At 55.2% G+C, this 23,385-nt stretch overlaps 2 protein-coding genes across 2 annotated transcripts in view; both read left to right on the top strand.

Annotated features, from left to right (window-relative positions):
- Positions 1 to 10,834, top strand: part of COL16A1 (collagen type XVI alpha 1 chain) — a 92,519-nt gene extending 81,685 nt beyond the window's left edge. Inside the window, exons 59-72 of the mRNA XM_074934602.1 lie at positions 1,028 to 1,081; positions 1,406 to 1,450; positions 2,082 to 2,126; positions 3,246 to 3,299; positions 3,850 to 3,903; positions 4,513 to 4,563; positions 5,160 to 5,249; positions 5,782 to 5,817; positions 7,050 to 7,094; positions 7,378 to 7,566; positions 7,798 to 7,864; positions 8,317 to 8,493; positions 8,841 to 8,918; positions 9,605 to 10,834. Of these exons, the coding sequence (XP_074790703.1) occupies positions 1,028 to 1,081; positions 1,406 to 1,450; positions 2,082 to 2,126; positions 3,246 to 3,299; positions 3,850 to 3,903; positions 4,513 to 4,563; positions 5,160 to 5,249; positions 5,782 to 5,817; positions 7,050 to 7,094; positions 7,378 to 7,566; positions 7,798 to 7,864; positions 8,317 to 8,493; positions 8,841 to 8,918; positions 9,605 to 9,807 (1,188 nt within the window). The 3' untranslated portion in view covers positions 9,808 to 10,834. The remainder of the gene's footprint in view (positions 1 to 1,027; positions 1,082 to 1,405; positions 1,451 to 2,081; positions 2,127 to 3,245; positions 3,300 to 3,849; positions 3,904 to 4,512; positions 4,564 to 5,159; positions 5,250 to 5,781; positions 5,818 to 7,049; positions 7,095 to 7,377; positions 7,567 to 7,797; positions 7,865 to 8,316; positions 8,494 to 8,840; positions 8,919 to 9,604) is intronic.
- A 3,068-nt stretch (positions 10,835 to 13,902) lies between these two features.
- PEF1 (penta-EF-hand domain containing 1) lies at positions 13,903 to 22,930 on the top strand. Its single transcript, XM_074934697.1, has 5 exons — positions 13,903 to 14,000; positions 17,531 to 17,831; positions 19,079 to 19,234; positions 20,465 to 20,608; positions 21,520 to 22,930. The coding sequence occupies exons 1-5, from the start codon at positions 13,977 to 13,979 to the stop codon at positions 21,747 to 21,749; spliced, it is 855 nt and encodes a 284-aa protein (XP_074790798.1). The 5' UTR covers positions 13,903 to 13,976; the 3' UTR covers positions 21,750 to 22,930.
- Positions 22,931 to 23,385: the final 455 nt, after the last annotated feature.

The following is a 23,385-nucleotide window of genomic DNA, read 5'->3' as shown; positions in this document are numbered from 1 at the left end:
CCACGATGTAGCATCACCGACGCTATGTGACGGCACACACAGGCAATGCCGCGTGGCTGCTTGAATGTCTCGTTCCAAATGATCATCGGGGAAAGTCTCTTCAACACGTTTTATTTCATCCCATGGCCTGCTGCGTTGTCCTGGGCCATAGACTGGGAGAGGCGCCAGCAGCTTTCTGTTGAATCCAAAAGCGTGGGACCAGAATCTTGGTGCTGGGTCTGAATAAGGCACGGGAGCCCCGGAGCCTATATTTCAAACACAGGGATGCGAGCTCGCGCAGGCAGAAGTTACTGGGTTAGATGCAGGACCGCTGGGTGAAATTCTCTGCCTTGTGCTATGCAGGCGATCAGACGAGATGGGTGTAATAGTCTCTTCTAGCCTTAAAATCTGTGAATCTGAAAATGGACTGGCCTTGGTTGGAACCAGGGAGATAAGGGCCTGGGTGGGGGTGGAATAGATATTGGATCACCACTATCTGCCCAATGGTTCCCCTTCCTGTTCACTGCCCATCCTGTTCCCACACTTGCTGTGTGTAATGCACCGATTAGCGGGCCCATGTACTGCTGCTCGTTGCTGGCTGGGATGTCCAGCCTACTCCAGGGGTGGCTGTGCTGCCCTCTTGCATCTGGATATAAGCACGAACGCAACTGCAGCTCCCGGAGGTTGGTGGAAGTCTGGTTAGGGCTCAGACGGTCGTGAGTTCCATCCCTGCCCATGTGGTCGTGGTGGGTGGAACAGCTAGTGACTGAAGTCCTGGGTGGTCAATGGGACTCTGACAGCTGAAAGGTCATTGCTTGGATGTTCCGGGGTTACAATCCAGCTGGCGAGGGAAGGATACAGCTGCCATGCTGAGCACCAATTCCCAGCCCCTCGGGGAGCTGACGTGTTCCCATATAGCGGCATTGTCTTAGTAGCAGTGTCCCACACCTGAGATCAGCCAGCCAGGGCATGGAGGAGGGTGGTGTGAGTGAACAGGCCTCTCATGACTTCTCTCGTTCTCGGTCTTGCTTTCCCCGTGATGCCCCAGGGCCCAGCCGGCTTGGAAGGACTGGATGGGAAGGACGGGAAGCCAGGGATGCGGGTAAGAAACGGGACGGGGTTTCGTACCTATTTTCTCACAGTTCTGCTCAGAACTGGGCCCCGGCTGGCGTGAAGGGTTCGCTGACCTTCTGCTGAGCATGGGCCGAGGCTCGTACCAGAAGCCCAAACGGGGTGAGCTTGGCCTGCATCCCAAGCTGTTGGCCAGCTCGGAGGGGGAGTAGAGGTAGAGGCTATTCTCCCCCTTCTCAGAAAGGAGGGAGCTGCGTCCCACTCCTGGGGTTCCTCTCCCAGGCAGGACGTCAAATACACCTGAAACTTCTTGCCACAGCGACCCTAATTCTGTGTCCATTGCCTCCTTCCTTAGGGCGACCCAGGTCCTTCAGGGCCCCCAGGGATGATGGGGATTCCGGTAAGTCATGGCTGGATTCCTGAATAGCTCCCTGGTGCATGGCACCAGGCGTCCCCAGTCAGGGGATGTTCGGGTCTTTCTTTGCCAGACTCTCACCCTTACCCCATGGCCCTATCCCACCACCACCTCCCGCGCAGCTGACTGCCGGGCAATGGGCCTGCTAAGAGTCCTGACAAAGATTCAGATGGCGAGTGCTTAACTGGTAGCTGGGCTTTCCTTGAGTTCCTCCCAAAATGCAGCTCTGGCCCTCTCCCTGGGAGACAGCACCCCCACTGCTGGGAGGGCGGGGGAGCCATGCCTTGTCAGTGGGGGTTGCATTGAATTTCAGAGGGAGGGGAGATAGATGATTGTTGAAGAGGAAGGAGAAGCGCTGGACTCCAGAGCTGGCGAAAGTGTCCCCATCTCCACCAGCGGCCAGAGGTAATTCGTCAGGAGCTTGAGAGCTGCCTGCCCTTGGCCTGCTCTGGGGGCTCCCGGTGGGTTTGTTGCGGCATGGAGAGCTCCTTGGCTGCTGGCGTGGGTGGGTGTCGCTGTGCCCAAGGGAGGGAGGCCGGGGGGCTGCACAGAGCCTGCCGGGAAGGCCCTGCTCACCTGATGCTAGGAATAATTTTTCTCTTCTTTTCCCCGCCAGGGCTTCAAGGGGAAACCTGGCCACCCGGGTCTCCCAGGCCAGAAGGTGAGCTGGTTTGCTGCCATTGTTACAGCCTCAGGGAATCCGCAGAGGGCACCTGGCTGCTGCTGCTTTGTGGAACCTCCCCTTTGAGATCACTGCGGGCGGGGGCTCGCTGGAAGTGACATTCACCAGGCCCAGGCCCTGTGTAAACCCTTTGGGGGAAATTCTAGCCCCACTGGAGCCAGTTGCCAACTCTCACTGAGTTCACTAGGGCCAGCTTTCCCCCTTGGGGGGATGTGGCACATCACCTCGTGCTGGGCCCACCGCATGGGGTGAATGTCACCCTGTGTAGAGCCAGAGGCTTTATCTGCCTGGTTAGGGTCTGGGGGGACTTGAGGAGCTGTGGGAGGGCCGTGCAGTGTTTTTGCTGTTTGAAACTCCCTGCTCTGGTTGGCTGCCATGGCCCCACCCCCAGGGCCCCTCGGCATATTCAGCACCCCATCATTCTCCGACACTGTCATTCAGAGCTAGGGCACCCCAGGAGTCTCTCACCCACCCCGACTGGTTCAGAGAGCAGGCCACAGCGCCCACCAGCACTCAGCATTCATCCGCTGCCAGCCCACTCGAAAGGGACCGAGCCAACCTAAGGGCAGCCCGGCGGTTCCAGGGACGGAGATGAACCAGCCTGACTTGTAGCAGTGCCAGGGCTGGGAGTGATGTACTTGTGACATACAGTCGTAGCAGTGGCTTCCTCTTATGGTCAAGCCAGGCCATTCCCCACCAAGGTGGAACCTTTTCATCACTGGGTGCCTACGTGGGATTGTTCAGTCAGATGGCGGCAGAGGCTGGGTACCTCCTGGGCTGCCTGTTTTTAAAGGGGCTGGAAAATGTTATGATCCCAGTGGGCCATGTCCCCAGCTGGAATAAGCTGGTGTAGATCCATTGAAGTCACCGTTGGCAGCGACGCAAGCTAAGAGGATGTGATGGTCATTGACCATGGCACTGCCCGTGTGGCTGGCATGTGTAACGGGAGGCTGTCGCGTTCCTCTGCACAGTGAGAGGTAGGATGCCAGCTTGGCTGGCCCAGTGACCGGATCTGGTGTGACAAACCCCATGTAGCCCAGACTCCCTGCTCCCTAGCTCTCTGCCTACACGCTCCATGCTGTGTGTTCTTCTTTCCAGGGTGACTGTGGCAAACCCGGACCCCCCGGGAGCACAGGCCGGCCAGGGGCAGAGGTGAGTCAGTGCAGCGCAGAAGGACGAGTTGTTTAATGCTCAGTGCGCCGTGTGCGGCTCCCGGCAGTGACCCACGACCAGCGACACTGGATGTGAGGTCCAGCCACAAGTGTGCTTCTGCTCCCTGACACCTTGTCCCAAGTCCCTTCCCCCTTGTGGGGTCCTAGAGCTCAAGCTCCAGCCCTAGCCCAATTCAGCAGCCCCAGAGCCCAAGTTAGCTGACACGAGCCAGCCGCGGGGGTTTAACCGCAGTAGACACACCCTGAGCGACTCACAGGGGAACTTCAGCAGCCCTGTCGCCATAGGGCCAGGCTCTCAATGGGGCAAATGAGTGCAGCTCTGGTGAAATCAATGGCGCTACCTTGGGTTACAGCCACTGAGGATCTGGCCTGGAACGCTGAAGTACAGCGCATGCAAACACACTCCCAGATTCTCGGGAAGGGGCTCAGTTCCCACTGGCGGTTCTCATGCTCTTGCGTACAAGTCAGCTGTGGGGGGAGGGTGTACGGGCTGCGACTGCATCAGGATATAATGGCTCTGTCTTTTGCAGGGGGAACCTGGTCCGATGGGACCCCAAGGCAGACAGGGGCCTCCAGGCCATTTAGTAAGTTGAATTTTTGCTCTGGTTGAGAAGAGGTGAAAACATCCCAATTGCACCGTTTTAATCCGGCACCGATGGGGGAAAACACAGCGCTGTGTGAGCTCACTCCAGCCCCAGCCTTTCCCAGCAGGAGGCGCTGTAGGGGCTGATGCAGGGGCACTGGCTGTAGGGGAACTCTCACCAATGCCAGTCCCAGCAGCAAGCACTTCAAGGGGGTTGGCTGGGGGAAGTCTCAGCTACTGCAGTCCCAGCCTCTCCCAGCAGGACGCGCTGTAAGGGATGATGCTATTTTACTTGCTCCTAAATGAAATGACTAGCGGGTAAGGCTGCTCGATGGGACAGTGTCCAGAAGTCTGGTGGGAGGTGCCATGGCTGTTCTGGCCCCGGCGCTCTTACCCCCTGTCCTGTTCAATCGCCCATTGCTTTCTCCAGTTTAAAGAAGCGAGCTGACGGGTGTAGTGGACACTGCACGGGGCCCTGCCGTGGCAGCACTGCCCCTGGCTCCCTGGGCGGGTAGGAGCCGATCGGCCTTTTCCTAGGGCTGGCTTCAGCTCCTGCCTCCAGGGTAATTGTTACTCTGTTAAATGTCCTAAATGTCTTCTCACTCGTTAGGGTCCCCCAGGAAGCCCAGGCCAGCCGGGCCCAGCCGGAATCACAGGAATGGTAAGCGATGCCCCAGGGGCCTCTCCATTGGCACAGATCTGTAGGAGCACGTTTAGTCTCCTGCAGCCTCGTTCTTCCCAGAGTTGGTCAGACGGGGAGAGCAGACCCCACCCTGAGGTTCTCGCCCTGGCCTTGTTAGTAGCTTCGTTCTGCCAACATCATAAGAAATGTTCCCAAATGCCACCGTCACCCAGTCAGAGGCTGTGCATGTCCAGCCTTGCAGCACCAGCTGAACTGTCTTTGCCAAGCAACGTTGGCGGGCTGGTGGCAGGCGAAGCCGTGCCATGCCAGGGCCATGCTCGGAAGTGAACATGGCTGATGGGACTTGGGAGGTCGGCTGGGATCTGATTCAGGATCCAGTTCTCCAGCCTTGGTTGGATCAGGGGCCAGGCGAGGTGATGTAGGGCCCAGTTTCCAATTAGGGCATCCACATTTGAGAACCGGCTCAGCGGTCGAGCTCCCGTACCTTGCCCGTTCTTATCACGAATGCAAGTTTGAGTGCCCAGGTCCACACCTGGGCACCTACTGATGGCTTCGTTCTCACTCTCGAAATAACGTCTGAAACCAGCGCTCTCTCCTTTTTCCCCATTCTCCAGGGACTGAAGGGCGAGAGGGGATCTCCAGGGGAAAGAGGTCTCGCAGGGATGCCCGGGCAACCTGGGACCCCAGGCCACCCTGGACCACCCGTGAGTGCTGCATGTCGGCGGAGATGTGACACGGAATAGGGCAATGCCAGAGCCTGGAGCGCACAATGTCCGTGGCGGTAGGGGAGAGGCGGGGGAGAGCCCCCGATGGAACTGCACTGTGGGCAGGGACAGAGAACAAAGCACACCAGCAGGTTCTGAGGTTGCCAAGTTCCTCTCTATGGTGCCAGGTTTGCCAATTATGGCATGCCAGTCTGGGCTCTGCCAGGCTTAGCCCATCCATCCTTCGCTGGGTGCGGTGTGGATTCGGCAAAATCCATCCATCCATACGACAGCACGTGTGTGCTTGGCACACGCTGGGCACTGCCTCTGCAGGGGCTGCCCTGGTGACCTCCCTGTTGGGTGTTGTGAAGTCTTTACTCCCGATGTGTGATGCGAACCCTCAGAGAGTGCTGACGGGGTCTGAGCCCGAGATGTGTTCTCAGCCTCCCTTTCCTTGGGAGCGTGGGCGTGCGCGTGGGGTGGAGCATGGAGGGCTCTGGGACGTTTCATGTTTCCGTCTTTGATTTGCCAGGGCGAGATGGGCGCGGACGGAGCAGCTGGGAAAGAGGTATTGTGATGCTGGCCATGATGGCTCCCCCCCTCGCGCGCTTTCTGTCCCACAGCAGTGAGTGCGGCAGGTCCACGCTGTGCTCTCTGCCCCGTACTTCTCCCGGCCCGTTATTGCAACAGGATCGTGTTTGCAGTCGGTGCCGCTGCTGAGCCAAGACCCCCGGCACTTACTCCGGCAAAATTCCCCTGGGAATCAGCGACGTCTTGCCCAGCAGTGCTGAGTGCGCCATAGATGCCCAGCTGAGGATAAATAACTACAGCCTAGGAGGCAGTGCTCAGGCCTGGCTTTCCCTCGACCCCGGACTGCACCAACACGACATCTTGAGCTGCTTTTGTGATCTAGAGCTGGACCCCTAGCGGGAAGTGGCTCCCCAACCCACAAAGCTTCCTACACTGCCCACTCCCTGCCACCAGGGGCAGCGTCCCATCCCAGGTTTCCTGGAAGGTGGGACTTCCTGGTTTGCCCTCAGAGTGGAGGAAGTGACAGTTCCCTAGTGTCACCCTGCGCGGCGGTACCTTAGGGGGGTATACCAGCGACATAAGTAAGCGGGGGCCTGAGCATGCGTGTCTTACTCCGTGAGCTCTGGCAGAATCTCCAGACTAGAGGCCAGTGCCTGGAGGATAGCAGGCAATGTACGAACAAGCATGTGTTCGTATCCCACAAGGTGATGGCAGGGGCTAAACTCCCTGCTTCCACGTTCCTGCTTCCTGCACCCAGGCAAGGTTGCTCTAACGAGGCAGGGATCCAGACAGGGCCTCAGCCAGTTTCATAAAGGAGGCTCTTTGGCATGAGAGGAGGAGAGAGCTGAAAGCTGAGCACGAGCTCAACCACAAGATATGGGCTTGATGCTGGAGTGACTGGGTGGGATCTGTGGCCTGTGCTATGCAGGAGGTCAGACTAGAGGATCACAATGGTCACTTCTGGCCCTAACATCTTGGACTCAGACATGGCATCCAGCTGCCCAAAAGGCGGCAAAGCTCCCGACCCGAATGGATGGGCCAGATCGGCTGCAGCCATTCGGAACCCTCTTTGTTTAGCTTTAAGCTTCCTGATCCTCAGAGCCCGTGAGAGAGAGAGCCCTCCCCAGCCATTGCTGTCTCTCCGGTATACCACCTTCCCACAGGCTGAGACCCTGGCACCAAGATGGCCAGGGGCCACCAGCCCTAGGTCTAGAAATCATTTCAGAGCAGAACTTCCCGTGACCACTGCTCCATTCTGCCTCCTCCTAGGGCCCACCAGGAAATCCTGGACCGTCAGGACCAGCTGGCCAGAAGGTAAGAGCAGGTCGGCTTTGCTCCGTGACGCTGAGCCTAGTGCTCTGGACAGCTGCTACGCTGGGGCCATGTTCCTGAGCAGAGGGGGCTGTGGAGGCGGATGTTCCCCCAGCTGCAGGCCTGCTGCCGGGGATCCCCAGAGGGGCCAGCCCATGTTCAGATTGCCCGGAGAGCTGCTGTGCTGTAGAGAGAAGCCCGTCTCTTGTCCGGGTGGGGAAAGGTGACGAGGAACTGGAGAGATTTCTGCCTCTGACAGTATCTGGTTTCTTCCTGTGTATTCCAGGGTGAAGCTGGCACTGCAGGGGAGAGAGGGCATCCTGGTGAGAAAGGGAGAGCTGGCATGCCTGGAGGACCAGGGAAAAGTGGCTCCATGGGCCCTGTGGGACCACGTGGCTCTCCAGGAGAGAGAGGCCACCCGGGCTCCCCAGGACCTGCCGGCAGCCCGGGGACGCCAGGACTCCCAGGCACAATGGTAAGGGGGGAGAAGGGGTAAGTGCCTGCTGCTTGGGCCGGGGGGAGGGTTCTCCCAGAACAAAGCAGCCTGAACAAGGGTTCACAGTCTGGCTCTGAGCATCAGGACTCCTGGGTTCTATTCCTAGCTCCGCTACTGACTCACTGTGTGGCCACGGGCGAGGCATATCATCCTACTGCCTTTTCCCAGGTTGAGTTTTGCTTTGTGATTTTTCCCATCCCCTCTCTCTAGGGAGACATGGTGAATTACGATGAAATCAAGCGGTTCATCCGGCAAGAGCTGAACAAAATGTTTGACGGTAAGCGGGGTGGTGGGAACTGGAGGCTGGAGGGCTGGACCAAGCTGCAAGTGACGGCTTAGTGCTTGGCGCATCCAGTCTGAAAGAGCTACACCAGTCTCTGGATCCACGTGTCCAAATCCTGGAAGGGTTAGCGCTGTCCTTCATCCAAGGAGATCAACGTACCACTACCTAGTGTAGGGTGTGCCAAGTTAAGAGCCGAGGATCTGTGTGTGCATTACATCGCAGAGCCCTGTTTGGCCCGGGCTCCTGGACATCCCTCCAGCAACGTGCTGTGTCCTCTGAGCCAGTTGTCACTTCCTGAGCTGGCATTTCCTGTGCACTTCTAGACCCCGCAGGGTCTTCAGATAAGCCCCCACCATGGTGGGCTTCCTACACCCCTGGTAGCAAGAGTTTGGGGTTGATAACTCCTGACTGGCACAGTCATTGGCTCCCCGTGTGTCTCTCTGCAGAGAGGATGGCATACTATGCCTCCAGGATGCAGTTCCCAGTGGAGATGGCTGCCTCCCCAGGACGACCAGGTCACCCTGGTAAAGATGGAGCGCCAGGGCGGCCAGGGCCTCCTGGGTCTCCTGGGTTACCGGGACAGATTGGGAGAGAAGGGCGGCAAGGTGTGCCAGGCATGAGAGGTAGGTCATTCTTTTGGAAGCTCTTTATTTGCATCTCCTCTTCCCTGATGTTTCTGCGGAGTTTCAGAAATGGCCCCCAGGGTCAGGAGATGTTTAGTGGCGTGGTGGCTGCAGCTGGAATTCACTGCTGCGGGATTGCAAAGCAGGTTAAGGGAACTCCAGAGCCACTGGCCTAAGGGGGCTCCTGCCAGCCCATGGGTGTGAGTCACGCCTTCTCTTTCCACTGGTGGCCTTGCAAGTGCTCACTGTCTTGCTCAGCCCCGTGGAATCATCCTTTCCTCCCTCTCTGTTGCTCACGCGCATTGGGCTCTGTGAGTGGGGTTTCTTACTGTGCTCTCGCATTCCAGGTGAGCCAGGCACCAAAGGAGAAAAGGGAGAGAAAGGCATTGGCCTTGCGGGAGAAAGCGGCCCACCGGGGGCGCCTGGTAAGACCCCTGCACTTGTCACAACCAGGACCCAATTTGTTCTGCATTTTTAAGGTCAACTCGTTAGCCCTTCCTGCTTCAGGGACCCAGACGGCGATAGGTGCCTGGTGCTTCAGGGTGAAATCTCCTCCTGGTTCAGCTTCTCCCAACAATGTGAGACAGATTGAGGGTCTCAGACCAAAGCCTTTCCATCCAAACCCGCTGAACTGTGGTGGGTCAGCTTTAACGGAGTCATAGAGTTTAGGGCCAGAAGGGATCACCAGATCCTCTAGTCTGACCTGGATCTCACAGGCCACCAGCACTGAACCCAACAACTGAAATCAGACCAACGTGTCACCGCCCACAGGAGACGTAGCTGTTATGTGCCACAGGCAGAGAATGGGAGGGACCAAGGTGCCCCGGTGCCCGAGGCCCCCACAATGGCAGGGAAATGAGTAAGTGAGATAGACCCAGATAATCCTGGCCAGTAACCCACACCCACATACTGCAAAGGAGGGCAAAAATAAACCCCCAAGGTCACTGCCAGTCTGACCTGGAGAAAATTCCTTCCTGACCTCGCATATAGCGATCAGTTAGACCCTGAGCACGTGAGCAAGAACCAGCCGGTCAAGCATCTGGGTTTGGCTTTGCACAAACAGCCTTCTCAGCTCCTCTCTTCCCTCCCCTTTCTTGTTTCTCCTCTTCAGGTCCACAAGGGCCACCAGGATATGGCAAGTTGGGTCCGCCTGGACCTATGGGACAGCAAGGCATCCCAGGTGTTCCTGGACCACCAGGAGCTACAGGGCAGCCTGGAAAGACCGGGCATTGTAACCCTTCAGATTGCTTCAGCATGATGCCCCTTGAGCAGCCTATGTACGAGCCCAAAAACATGAAAGGACCCTTAGGCTGAGCGGACCTGTAGGGCATTTTCACAAAGGACTCCATTGGGAATGACCAAAGCTCAGCCCTCGCGACTGGTCGTGAATGATGTTTTTATTGCTGTTAATATTTTTTTCTTTCAATTTCCAGTGGAGTTAAGTCTCTCATGACGGCATTTGTGTGTGTGTGTGTGTGTGTGAGCGTCTCTTCTTGTGTTTGTAAAGGGAATTGGACACTGCCAGCTGTGGTCAGCCAAAATCCATTTCATGATGGTGTCTCCGCTTATCATTGCCTTGGCCAAGTCCACACCTTCCTGTGTCTTCTCTAGCTTCTTCTGTCTTTTTAATGATTAGTCTTTCAATACCTGGTCATCGCCAGCACTTTGGGCACTGGGGCCGAAAAAGGGGGCAAGGCGAGGGAAGGAAGGGTATTTTTAACTATCACACTTCTGAGCAGCCTCAGGTGTTACGGGGTGGGAACTTCAGGCAAGATTCCAGATCCCACCTCCATCGTTTGTGAAATACATATCCCCGTTCACACGACTGAGACAACTCTCTCTCTGTCCCCACGTGCCTTTCGTGTGTGTTGCAGCGCATGCTCTGCTGCTCCTTTCATTTGTAACATGCCAGCATCACATGTGCCGTCAGCCATCTCCTTGTTCTGGTGCCAATGTAGCTCTTGAATTAGAGAGAGCTCCTGCACAAAATCTTGGCCCTCAGCGTAGAGCCATTATAGGGAAAAACAAGACCAAGCAAGCTGGATCACCAAGACGTTTTTCAGCATCTGCAGCAGGCCTGTGTGCATCTTTGCATAGACATAAAGCAGAGCACTCTGCATTCGTGCTGGCCTTTTCATTTTTGTTTGGTGGAAAAACAAGTGTCTAACCTACACATCAAGCCTGGGTTGCTAAGTGCTAGACCGGTTTCCAAATATTAAAATACAACGTCTGAGCATTCAGTTACCACTTTTCGGCTCTGTATGCAAAAGGGAGGGCTGCTTTCCTCCCTGAAGCAGTTGAATCTGGTGAGCAAACAAACAGAAAATAATAAAACATTCCTGCCCAAGCTCTGTCTGCATCTTTTTAAGCAAATATATATATAAATCTTGAGCACTTTTGTCTATCACCCTTGGGACAGTAACAGCTGAACTTCTACCGGTTTGTCCTTCCCCCAGCCATAGATGAAACGAGCCCCAGAGTATGTACTAAAAATGGATGGAGCTCAAAAGGTTGGAAGACAGCCCAACAGTTTGTATTCTCAATGGAATATCTGGCATGTGGACCAGGAACCTGTGTACTGATATATTCCCTTCCTTTTAGTATTTGTCATCTCTTAAGGATGTAAGAAAATCATTTGTACCATCCATCAGCTGTTCTGTCTGTCATGAATAAGAAGTCAGGCCCAGATCCTCAAAAGTACGTAGGCTCCTAACAGCCATTGATTTCACCAACAGAGCTAAATGCTGTTTCATATAGCAACATACCATGGTTTCAAGAAGCAACGGCTTTTCCCCTAAGAACCGGGCTATAACCTAACCCCAGCAGAGTTGTCGAGGATAGTTTTATAAACTAGTAACAATGGGGAACACAAGAGTCCCAGGACCCCCTGGTCAGGAAGACTGGGGGAGCCAAACCGGTCCCAGCAGCAGCTGTGTGTATAAGTTTGCAACCATAGTGTGGGCAAGACCGTAAGGGGAAGTTCCTCCAACTCCTCATGAAGGATACATGGTTACAGTTGGTCCTTGCTGTCATTTGTTAGTATCCATCCCCCAGAATAGCCCAAACTTCTGCCCAGCAGCATTCATTGAGCTGCTAAACCAGAATACAAACAGGTAACAAGCACATCGGAAGAGTGGGTCTTAGGAACTCCATTAGCCAGACTGCTGTCCCCAGTGGAAAGAGCTCAGAGCCTGCATATTTACTGTTCCATAAGGTGGGGTGAAAAAAACAAGGTTAAGTAATTGATGTGCTTGAGTAAATGAGCAGCCTCGAGCCCAGCAGAATTCCCATCACTCGCGTTCGCAGGAACAGGAGCAATTTCCTGAGGCAGAGTATTTAAAATTGAACCCAGCGTGTCTCTCTCAGCCGCTGCCTTCCAAATGTCAACTGCTCATTTCTTATGTGTCCGAGAGACCGTGTCTTCGTGTCACTAATGGGCTTGATAAACAGCGCGTAAATTGGCTCCTCGCACCACTTCAAATAGGGAAGGCCAGAGCTGCAAAATAACGGTCTCTTTGCGTTTCCCTTAGTTGAAGCTGCAGCCTGCGCTCAGCTCCCCAGCTCAAATGTAGACTTCTGGGTTTGATCTAGTTCTAATAGGCATTCATCATTTCTAAGCAACCAGCTTGGAAGCAGTGGTGCCCTTTGGCATAAGTCAGCGGGCATGGCTGGAACAGGGAGGGGGGTTAGTGCGGAAGCTTACGCATCTCTCTAGGTATCTCAGAGCAGTGAGTGACAGCCCGTGGGGTATTGCCCTATCACTGAGCTAGGAGTGAGTGCCAGCAACTTATTTCATCAAAACAGTATCTATCGCAATCTGCCGAGGGCTGCCAGCCTGCTGAAAGACGCTCATCCTTCCCCGCTGGAGGGGGGAAATGGCTTTAAGGCCAACCCTCAAAATCACAGCTGTTAGAAATGGAGATGATCCCTCAGATCCTCCAGTCTCTGCTTGAGGCTAACGGGACGGTTTGTTCCCTGCAGTACACTGGCTCTCGGGCCTTAGCCCTCTCCCCAGCCTGCGATTGGGATTATTTAGCACCCCGCTAAGGAGCTCTGCCCAGCTGCAGGACAGTCCCAGAATGAGGAGGAGAAGCTGGGATCGGCTGCTGCCAGAGGGAGTGAGGGTGTAAGAGCAGCAGAGCCCGGAGTGAGGCGGGGGGAAACTGGAGAGGAGGGAACACACGGAATGGAGATGCCCTCCCAGCTTGAGCCATCCTTGCCCCCCACCCTTCCGACCCAGCACTAGGCCCCTTGCCCCCATTAACTCAGAGAGGAGGGAGGATCCCTGCAGTAACCCATGGGTTTGGGGGCAAGGGCCTGGGCCAGGCAGGACAGAGCGTGGGGCAAACACTAAGGGACAGGGGTTGGGGAAGAGGAGACAGAGGGCGGGGCAGACAGGCACAGGGTCAGGGCCATGGCGCCAGAGACAGGGGGCGGGGCAGAGGGGCACCCAGAGGCAGGACCATGGGGCCAGAGACAGGGGGTGGGACAGAAGGGCAGGGCCATGGGGCCAGAGACAGGGGGCGGGACAGAGGGGCACAAGGGCAGGGCCATGGGGCCAGAGACAGGGGGCTGGGCAGGGGGCACAAGGGCAGGGCTATGGGGCCAGAGACAGGGGACAGGGCAGAGAGGCACAGGGGCAGGGCCATGGCGCCAGAGACAGGGGGTGGGGCAGGGGGCACAAGGGCAGGGCTATGGGGCCAGAGACAGGGGACAGGGCAGAGGGGCACAGGGGCAGGGCCATGGCACCAGAGACAGGGGGTGGGGCACAGGGGCAGAGCCATGGGGGCCAGAGACAGGGGACGGGGCAGAGGGGCACAAGGGCAGGGCCATGGCGCCAGAGACAGGGGACGGGACAGAGGGGCACAAGGGCAGGGCCATGGCGCCAGAGACAGGGGACAGGGCACAGGAGCACAAGGGCGGAGCCATGGGGGCCAGAGACAGGGGATGGGGCAGAGGGGCACAAGGGCAGGGCCATGGGGCCAGAGACAGGGGACGGGGCAGAGGGGCACAGGGGCGGAGCCATGGGGCCAGAGACAGGGGGCGGGGCACAGGGGCAGGGGGTGGAGACAGGGGGGCCAGAGACAGGGGGCGGGGCACAGGGGCGGGGCCATGGGGCCAGAGACAGGGGGCGGGGCCCAGGGGCGGGGCCATGGGGCCAGAGACAGGGGGCGGGGCACAGGGGAGGGGGCGGGGTTAGAGGGGGCAGGCAGCTCAGCGGTGGGGAGGGGAGCCTCTCTCTCTCTCTCTAGGCCTAAGGGCGCACTCTCTGCTGGCCCTTTAAGAGCCCCTCCCACGCCCCCGTCACATGATCGCCCTCTGGGCGGAGCTACCTGACTGAGATCCAGTAGAAGCCAGTCAACGCTCGCCTAAGAGATTGCAACCAATCAGCGAAGCCGCGGGGCGGGGCGGGGCGGGGCGGGAAGCTGCGCTCACAGCGCGGGCGGGGCAGAGGCGGCGAGCTCCGCCGGTCACAAAGCGCCATGGCCGGCTACCCGTACGGGCAGGTGAGCGCGCGCGGGGCGGTCTGGCCAACGTCGGGGGCTCTGCCGCTAGGCCCGGCCCTGGGGGTGGGGGAGCTTCCGGCCGCCCGGCCCCTGCGAGCCCCCCCTGCCGCGGGGGCCTCTGGGAGAGCTGGGGGTGGGGCTGGGGAGAGTGCGGGGGGGGGTGTGGAAGGGGCGGTGCAGGAGTGGGGCGGTGTGGAAGGGGGCTGGGGGCGGTGCAGGAGGGGTGGTGGGGCTGGGGGCGGTGCGGGTGGGTGGTGTGGAAGGGGGCTGGGGGTAGTGGGGCTGGGGGCAGTGCAGGAGTGGGGCAGTGTGGAAGGGGGTGGGACAGTTCAGGAGGAGCCGTGTGGAGTGGGGGTGGGGCAGTGGGGCTGGGGGCAGTGCAGGAGTGGGGCAGTGTGGAAGGGGGTGGGGCTGGGGGCAGTGCAGGAGGAGCAGTGTGGAAGGGGGGTGGGGCTGGGGGCGGTGCAGGAGGGGGGTGGGGCGGTGTGGGTGGGGTCGTGTGGAAGGGGGCTGGGGGCAGTGCAGGAGCGGGGTGGTGGTAGAGGTGCCATTGGTGGGGCTGTGGGGTGCTGATGGCATGTGGGGTGGTTCTGGGGGGTGGCTGTGGCATTGGGCCAGTCGTGGATGCCTAGGCAGAAGGGGGGGCTGGTGCTGGGGAGGGGGGGTGGCAGCCTGGGGTACAGTGGTGCCCCAATGGCAGGGTGTCACCCAGGTGGCCGGGTGGCTCCAGGCTGGTGTCAAGGGGGTGCCATCAGCAGAGGCAGAGTGGGGACTGATCGGGTGGCTCTGGGGTGACATCACAGGGTGTGTTGGCACCAAGGCGCTTGGGGAGGCGGGTGGAGGGGGTATGATTCAGATGTCAGCACTGTTTAACATGTCTGCTCCCCTGCCTCTCCCCCAACTGGATCTGTCCCGGACCCCAACAGGCCCCCAAGTGGCCCTGGACAGTCCCCTATCAGAATGACACAACACAGCACTACAATGTTGTTTCACAGGCCCCCAAACTGATTGGGCTTCCCCGTTAAAGGTCCCTCTCAGTGTAAATGGTGCGACAGCTGGCAGCCCTGGTGCCTTCCACTGAAATTCTCAATTGCTGTTTGTCCCCAAAAGATCCCAAGGGCTTTACACACTCCAGCAGAGCCACTAAAATGCAACTACCTTTGGCATGGACAACAGCACCTAGTTGGTGCTTGGTGCAGTAGCAGGAGGGAACAGAGTGTAAAAGGGCAAGATTTTCAAAAGCAACTAGTGATTTTCGCTGCTTCAATTTTGTGGGGCTCAGGTTGAGACACTTTAAAGGGACCCACCTTTCAGAGAGTAACTGACCACCTGCCCTCTGAAAGCAGGCTCCTTCCACGATTTTCAGAAGACATGAAACTGTGTAACGCTAAAGTGTACAAAGTTTCCTGTCATCTCAGTTGTGAGTTGCCTTTTCTGATGTCAGCAGTTTACAGCCCTAACCAGTGAATTCACAAGGATGTGGGTGGGGTGGGGATAAAGCTTGGCTCTGTTGTGTCTTGTTCCTCTTCCCTTATTGGCTGGGGTTGCTTCTCTTGGGAATAGGCTGAACGCACCCACCTCAGGCTGCCTAGGGTTTGTATCCTTCCGTTGTCTCAGCTGCCATTCATTGGGGAGGCAGTGCAATCTGAGGAATAATGCTCTGAACTGGGAGTCAGGCGACTGTGCTTGACTTACGGGTATGTCTTCACTGGAGACTAGCCTGGCTGTGAGCATCCACACTCGGGTCGTACCCACGTAGCTGCATTCACACTGGCAAAGCTCTAACTCAGGTGAAGAGCTCGGACTTCCAGGGGCAATAGTCTATGTTGTTTGTCAGCACAGCGATGTGGGCCTGTGGCCAGCTAATAGCGCATTGAGATGAGGCTCTCCAGGATCGCACTTCTCCAAGTGCCACGTAGAAATGTAGCAGGGTGTGGTGGATGTGGCGTTTAAATGTTGAACTGGTGTATTTAAAGATTCATAGGTGGCTTCTGATGCAGGAGGAAGTAGGTAGAAGGGCAGGAAAAGATGGCCCTGAGGGAATTCTGGGAAGGCATTGGAGAACTGTAGAGGGTGGGTTACAGCCTGAGTTAAAGCAGAACCTGGGCTCTAACCTATGCCCCCAGCCAGGTAAGCTAGTCCACATTCAAAGGACCCCCAAGCCCGGGTCAAGGGTTTTTGTGTGTGGACAAAACTGGGTAAGAGTCTGGTTTAACTCTGCAGTGAAGACTCATTGCTGAAAGGAAGGGGGTTTACTTTTGGCTGCTTTAAAAGGATTCACCTTTCCCATGAAGGTGCAGGGTCCTTGCTGTTTACATAACTGCGAGGGCATTTGTTCTGTGACTTTCTCAGATAGGATGACAGGCACAAACCCTTCTGTTGTGGTCTCTGCCCAGTGCCTGATGGGGAGGTGGCTGCATCACAAAAACAGCCCTGATGGGCTCCCCAGGTGGCAGAGAAACCAAAGACTGAATTAGACCCTGGAGACTAAATTCAGCTCTCCTCCCGAGAGGAGACTCCTGCAGGTCCCAGCTACAGCCCGCTGGTGGAAGAAAAGGGTGTGTTAGGCTTGCTGTACCAGTTCTGTGGGTTCGGTGGCCATGGCTGTCAGGCCACCAACTGTCACAAACATGAAAGCTGGGATTTGCAAAGGCTCTGAAGGGTGTTGGGAACACCAGTGGGAGCATGGCATCTCGCTGTTTTAGGAGCTTCTGAAAATCCAAAGGTAAACTCTCTCACGCTGTGCAGTACTCTTACTAACTGGCCTCCGGCAGTGTTCTAGTGTGACCCACTGTGCGATGTTCTTAATGCTACTGCATCCCTGTTGGTGTCGTACGGAGTATTTGTCAGATGAGGCTCTGAGAAGGCCGATTTACAGTCCTCGTAGCTACCTGTTGCTGGGTTGTGCCGGGATCCTAGGATGGCAGGACTCATGGGTAGCTAGGTTCCCAGGAGTGCAGTGCCCTGTTCTGAGTGAGACAAGCAGCTACGGTTTGTTACAGAGAACTTCATGCCAGTGCAGAACATTAAATCTGGCATTTCTGGGTGTAAAGCCAGGGCAGGAACAGCTGCTGGGCTGGTTCAGTCTATGCTTTACACTCCCCAAATGCCTTAAAATAATGCCCAGTGGGAGCGTCCAATTTAACCCTAAATTACCGTACCCTGGCTCTTCAGAGTCCCTTCTGCTGGCTTAACTGATTGCTTGGTGTTTGCCAAGCGCTCTCGCTCCCTCCCTACCCTGCTGAACAGGGTTTGTTTCAAAAACTTCCCTTTGGGCTAAGCTGAAGCTGGGTAGGGGAGTCCGTCTTGGAGGGTTTTAGTTATAAACTCTGGTCATCCAGAATGACTGGCACACTGTGTAGCCACGAGGATGGGGTACTGCGAGTAGTCTGGAGGGTTGCTGGTTGGTTGTGCAGCTGTGCTGCAGACTCCGGGGTGTTGGCCCCTGCAGCAGCTTTGTGCTTTCTAGTGTGTTTTGCTCTCTATGGGCTGTCAACGTGTTCTTTATTTCCCCTCTTCTCCTCCCACAGGGTTACCCCGGATCAGCAGGGCCAGCCCCAGGCGCCCCGCAGGGCAGTTACTATTCCGGAGGCCAGTATGGAGGTGGGCTGCCTCCTGGTGGTTCCTATGGCGGCCCAGCACCTGGAGGCCCCTATGGACCACCAACTGGCGGAGGGGCTTATGGGCAGCCCACCCCAGGGGGAGCACCATCTGGAGCTCCTGGGGGACCTTATGCAGGAGGCCCAGCCCCAGGAGGGCCTTATGGGCAGCCATCTACCAATCCCTATGGTGCCCCTCAGCCAGGACCCTATGGAGCCGGAGCTCCTGCTGGTGAGTAGAAAAATGTGTGATGGAATGATCCTGCCTCCCTGCACATGTTCTCCATTGCTGGTTCCTTTGCACAAACTTGCTTATGGAGCTTCTCATGACACCTGCTAATTGGCTGCCCTCAGTGCTGGAGGAAGGCCATGTGCATGTGGGATGCACGGGGAAGAGCCCTGCCTTTGGTGCAGTCGTAACTAGCAAGCTGCCGTCCTTTGGGTTCTAGAGAGGTTTCCAAGATGGCTATTCCTTTCCCTTTGGCCAGGTGGCCGTTTGCTTGGCTGAATCTGATGCCAGGATTCCCAAGTGCTAGCTGCAGTGCTATTGTCTTTAAGCAAACACTCGAGGCCGTTTTTAAGTTAAGATATTGGCTCCTGCACTGACATGGCACTTTCCTTTAGCTGAGCGTTATGATCTGAGCACAGGACAGAGATCCAGAGACTCCTGACTCCAAATACCAGCTCAGATCCTGGCATCCACTGTGGCCAAGGGAATAGCCTTTCACCACTATGTACCTCAGTTTCCCCACCTTTAAAATGAGGGTAATGACTAAACTCCCAGGGCTTGTTCTTTATTATTTGTAAAGAACCTTTCTAGACGACAAGGCCTAGACGTGTGCTAACTGTCATTCAAAGGTCTGGGGAATATGTCTGGGGCCCACTTGAACAATATGCCTTACCCAGAAGAATGGGATCTGTGGCATTTAACTGAATCGTTCATTTCAATTAAACTGCTGTTCAGAAAAACGTTCCCGTTCATTATTTAAGGCTCCAACATGGAGGAAAAATGCTGAAGAAGCTGCAACCCCAAATGGTAGAAATAAAACTTTATAGTCGCACACCTGTCTCCCCTGAACTGGTTGCGTTTAGTCTGCCGAAAGGACCCAGCTTCCACTTGTTTGCACTCCACTTACAAACCATCTGAGGAGGTCTAATTTGCTTCTCTCTACTTTTACAAGACCTTGTGTGCGCCAGGTTCCGGCCATTATGAACCTGCTTCCGCAGGCTAGATCACATAGCCATAAAAACATATTTAGACTGGAAAAGCTGACTCAGCCTCTCCTTGTGGCTGATTAGCTGTAACCAGTCCCTCGGCACTTGCTGTCTGGTGTTTTGCAGGGTTCCTGTGCTGACTCCCAGCTGTTAGTGGTGAAGAGGATCTAGCTAGGTCCTAACAAAGGCTGCTTTGCTTTGTGACTAGCAAACTCTCATTTCTCTAGTGGATTGTGTGAGCCTTTATCCTGTTCCTCCTGACAGGTAACATGCCACCCGGTGTGGACCTGGAGGCCTTTTCTTGGTTCCAGACAGTGGATGCTGATCGCAGTGGCTACATCTCCATCAAAGAACTCAAGCAGGCCCTGGTCAACTCCAACTGGTCTGCATTTAATGATGAGACCTGCCTCATGATGATAAGTGAGTCCAGATGTTTTTTCCCTTTTAAACTGCTTATGAGCTGCAATCTGTATTAGAACAGACATTGCGTATTGGGCTGAACTCTGCAGGGGTTGTTTTGTAATATTGGAAAAAATCCAGCTCTTTGTGCATTGAATTTGGATCTAATAGGGTGAATCCTAGGTCAAGTGTACAGCAGCCATGTATTTCCCCCTTGGCAAAGCATTTACTTCGCAAAAGGGATGTGAATGGCAGGCTGGCTGATTGCTTCAGATTAGGGATGACGGCTGTGAGGGACTGGGCAAACCTTCCTGCCCCACTTGGTAGTGGCTGGAAGAGCAGAGGAGGAATAAGATGCTGGAGCCGAAGCTCACAGTGCAACAACTTGTGCTGTCTTGGAAGCTGGAACTTCCCCAGCAGGTTTTTGTCATGCCCTTGGCTAGCTGATTGTTTAGCACTTATACAAGTTCAGTGCTGCATGACAGCCGAGGATAGTCCCAGCCTACTTCCCGGTGTGTCTAGCTCATCTTTCTAAGGACGGTTTGACTGTTAAGGAGGGCAATGGATAGACAGAAAAATCCAAACCACTTGCTATGGCAAACTGAATTTCTAACAGGTTCCACGCTTGCTGCAATACCCTGAGGGTGAAGGTTTTGATGCCATTGCCTGAAGGCCCCTGTGACATAAATGCCAACATTTTGATCAGCATAGTACTTTCCCATTATGAATTCTGTTCCTGTGTTTAGGTTTGCTCCACAGCTCCTAAGGGGGAGAGCTTTCTGAAGTGGCCTCCGGTCTCATGGCTAGAGCAGGGGACTAGGAGTTGGAATACCTGGGTTCTGTATCTAAGGGCATGTCTGCACTTACCAGGGATCGATTTAGTGGGTCTAGTGAAGACCTGCTAAATTGACCACAGATCACTCTCCTGTCGACTCTGGTACTGCACCAAAATGAGAAGGTATAAGGTAAGTCGACAGGAGAATTTCTTCTGTTGACCCAGTGTGGTGTAGACACCGCAAAAGGTTGACCTAAGCCACATAGCTGGAGTTGCGTAACTTAAGTCGATTAAGCCCCGTAGTGTAGGCAAGTTGCCAAACACCATCTGAACAGTGCGGAATGACACACTTCCCTGGGATGTAGCATGTTTGCAAAGCTCTTTGAGAGATTCTGATGGGAGGCGCTGTAGACGTGCATGGCACTGTTTTTGGATCACCCTTCATGGCCCTGCTCTTGCTGTTGGTTCCTCGGCAGACATGTTCGATAAAACGAAGTCGGGACGGATCGATATCTTTGCGTTCTCGGCCTTGTGGCGCTTCATCCAGCAGTGGAAGAACCTCTTTCAGCAGTATGACAGAGACCGGTCAGGCTCCATCAGCTTCAGCGAGCTGCAGCAAGGTGAGACGAGAGGGGATGTGGCAGATTGTAGAGAGCAAGCAGGTGGCAGCGTCCTCAGGCATGACAGCACAGTACCCGTTGTGGTTCCTGTCCCTACTAGTTGCTCTCTGAAACCATATGGTGTCTGGTCTGGGGGCTCTCCCCAAACCTGCATGACAACTGCTTCAATGGCGTCAGTTCAAGGCAAAGGTGGACGAATCAACAGTTCGGTGCTGGCTTGGTTGCCTCCCACTTTAAATAATTACATCTATCCCCTCCTGCAGTGTAACAGCTACATTCTAAACTCGTGGAACCGCTGTGTTATGAATGCACTGTGCTCGTTGAGCTTTAAGCGGGCTCCATGGAAGTGGTGCAGTTAAACCTTCTGTGGCTAACGCTTCTCCTGCTTTCCAAGCATGGGGTTGTTACAGCAGATCCCTGTGCTCCTGCCTCTGATACGTGGAGAGGCTCCCACTCTAAAGTCGTGGCTACAGAGGCTGTGTGCTGATGCTGTGCGGCCAGTCACCTTTTGCCGTGACTCTGACCTGTAGGGTGTGTGCGTTGGTCCGAAGGCTGTAGGTGTCAGAGCAAACTAGCTTCTCTTTTTCCAGGAGACACTCTGCCCCCTTCCGCCTCCCCAAAATAACTCAGCTCTGCCTGGATCGCACATAGCTAAAGGCCTACTTTATCTGATGAACTGCTAAGATTTAACTGTCTATGGGAGGCAAGGGGAGTATCAGGAACTTGCACCTCAATTTATGTTCCTACAGCTCCATCCTGGGTTGTGATCAGCTGTGCTTTTACATAGCACTCTGGCATCAGAGCGGGGAAATGCCTCTGCATACTCTGAGAGAGGAAGATGGACTGATCTCCCCAGGGGAAGGGGTCTTTCGCCCAAGGGATTTATTCAATCTTTGTTTCTTTACTCCCAGCTCTGTCCCAGATGGGATACAACCTGAGCCCCCAGTTCACCCAGCTGCTGCTGTCCCGTTACTCTCAGAGGGCTTCCAACTCCACCATCCAGCTGGATAGCTTCATTCAGCTCTGCACCCAGCTCCAGAGCACGACCGAAGCTTTCCAAGAGAAGGATACTGGCAGGGTAGGCAGCGTGCGGCTCAGCTATGAAGACTTCCTCACTATGGCTGCAACTCGCATGTTGTGACGCCTTGGGACGTTTCTTTGCCTGAGGGTAGAGTCACCGGGCGCGATCGATCAGCCCCTCTCGCCTGGATATGTATGTCCTCTGACAGGAAGGGTAAATCCATTCCATTTCCTCTCCCACCTGTGTAACAAAAGTGAAGTGCCTGAGAACGAGGGAGCGACATGGACAGGTGGAATCAGGCTGTGAACACATGTGGCAGAAGCCCAGCTGTCAGCCGCTTTGATTTCAGTCTCCAGTCCACAAAACAATTTAGATATTCCTGCCAAAAACATTGGTTACATTATATTGCCACCAGGGGGCACACCACATAAAAGGAAGGCCAGCATTGTAAATTACACTGTTTAGTAATGACAGGTTTCAAGTGTCCTCTGCCCCCCACCTCCTGCCAAGGTCAGGGCCAGTTCTAGGGGTGGGTGACAAGAACGGTTACCTAGGCACCAACTTTTGTGGGGGGGTTGCCCTGCTGCGCTGTTCAGCTCTGATTGGCCACCTTTTTTCCCCTCTGTCACTCAGGAGCCCCCAAAAATGTTTTCTGCCCTTGCCAGCAAAAGAGCTAGGGCAGCTCCTGTCTCCGGTAGGTGAAACTGTATTTCAGTCCCCAAACTGTGCTCTCCTGCCACCCTGGGAGGGTGCTGTCCTAGTTGTCAGGCATCTGAAAACGTTTATTCCCCCTCAGCTGGCCTTATGGGGCTTGCTTCCTTGTTTCCCCACAGTAATTTAGGGGAACATCGACATCTTCCCTCCTACGATCCTTAATATCCAAAGTGGCAAGTGATGCCAAGGAGGGGCGATCATGCATTGCAGCATTTGTATTGACAGCTGTTCCGATTCCTGTGCCCGAGTACTGGCGTTTCAAACCTGACTCCCTTACCAAAGATTAAGCATTTATCAAAACCATTGTTCACACTTCCTTTCTCTCGCTGTGGGGTCCTCTTCTTTTGTGACGTGTAGCTTGACATCTGAGTCATATCCAGTGCACAGTTCCTGCGCAGTGTGAAACGGGACCTCTTGACTTGAGTGACAGAGGATAATTAGCTCCCTTTTTCTTGCCAATGTGTATTTGAGGTTTTTTGTTTTCATTTGTAGGGGCCAAAATCATGAAGGGCTTTAAGCTTCAGTAAACAGTTTATACTTAGAAAGATCACTGCAATAAAATACCATGTGCATTATCGTTGTTGTTTGTTGCAGTAGTGCCTAGAGGCCGGGACCTGTTGTGTCAGGCACTGTACTAACACAGAACAAAGAGCTTTTCAACGCCAATCCTGCCATTTATTGTCTGTGGCGGCTCCTGGGGCCCAGAACTACCCCCAGAGCAGTCGTCACTTTCAAAGGTAGGGCCTTTGAAGTGTTGAGCACCAGCTGTGAAAGTCTGAGTACCTTCACCTCCCAAAGATGTCAAGAGAACTTGCAGGATTGGGACTGCCTTTTCCAGTGGGAGAGCCTGCTCTACACAATTTGTGTACTGGTCTTACCAGGTCTCTTAGGGGTGTGATTTTATTTTTTTAACGGATACAGGTTTACCAGGACAGCCCCTAGTGTGGGTGCAGTTATACCGGCGGAAAGGTGCCTTATATCAGTGTCACTTATTCCCCTTCCCGAGTCCTGTGAAGGTTCTTATACTGGTATAGCTTGCACC

Source organism: Natator depressus, chromosome 19 (assembly GCF_965152275.1).
Source record: "Natator depressus isolate rNatDep1 chromosome 19, rNatDep2.hap1, whole genome shotgun sequence".
Lineage (NCBI taxonomy): Eukaryota > Metazoa > Chordata > Testudines > Cheloniidae > Natator > Natator depressus.
This window is presented reverse-complemented; position numbering and strand designations above follow the sequence as displayed.

Bases quoted from the DNA above. Each gene is read 5' to 3' on its own strand.
- PEF1 (XM_074934697.1), top strand. From the start codon at position 13,977: ATGGCCGGCTACCCGTACGGGCAG. The intron at 19,235-20,464 runs GTGAGTCCAGAT...GTTCCTCGGCAG, and splicing joins GACCTGCCTCATGATGATAA to ACATGTTCGATAAAACGAAG. The intron at 20,609-21,519 runs GTGAGACGAGAG...CTTTACTCCCAG, and splicing joins CTTCAGCGAGCTGCAGCAAG to CTCTGTCCCAGATGGGATAC.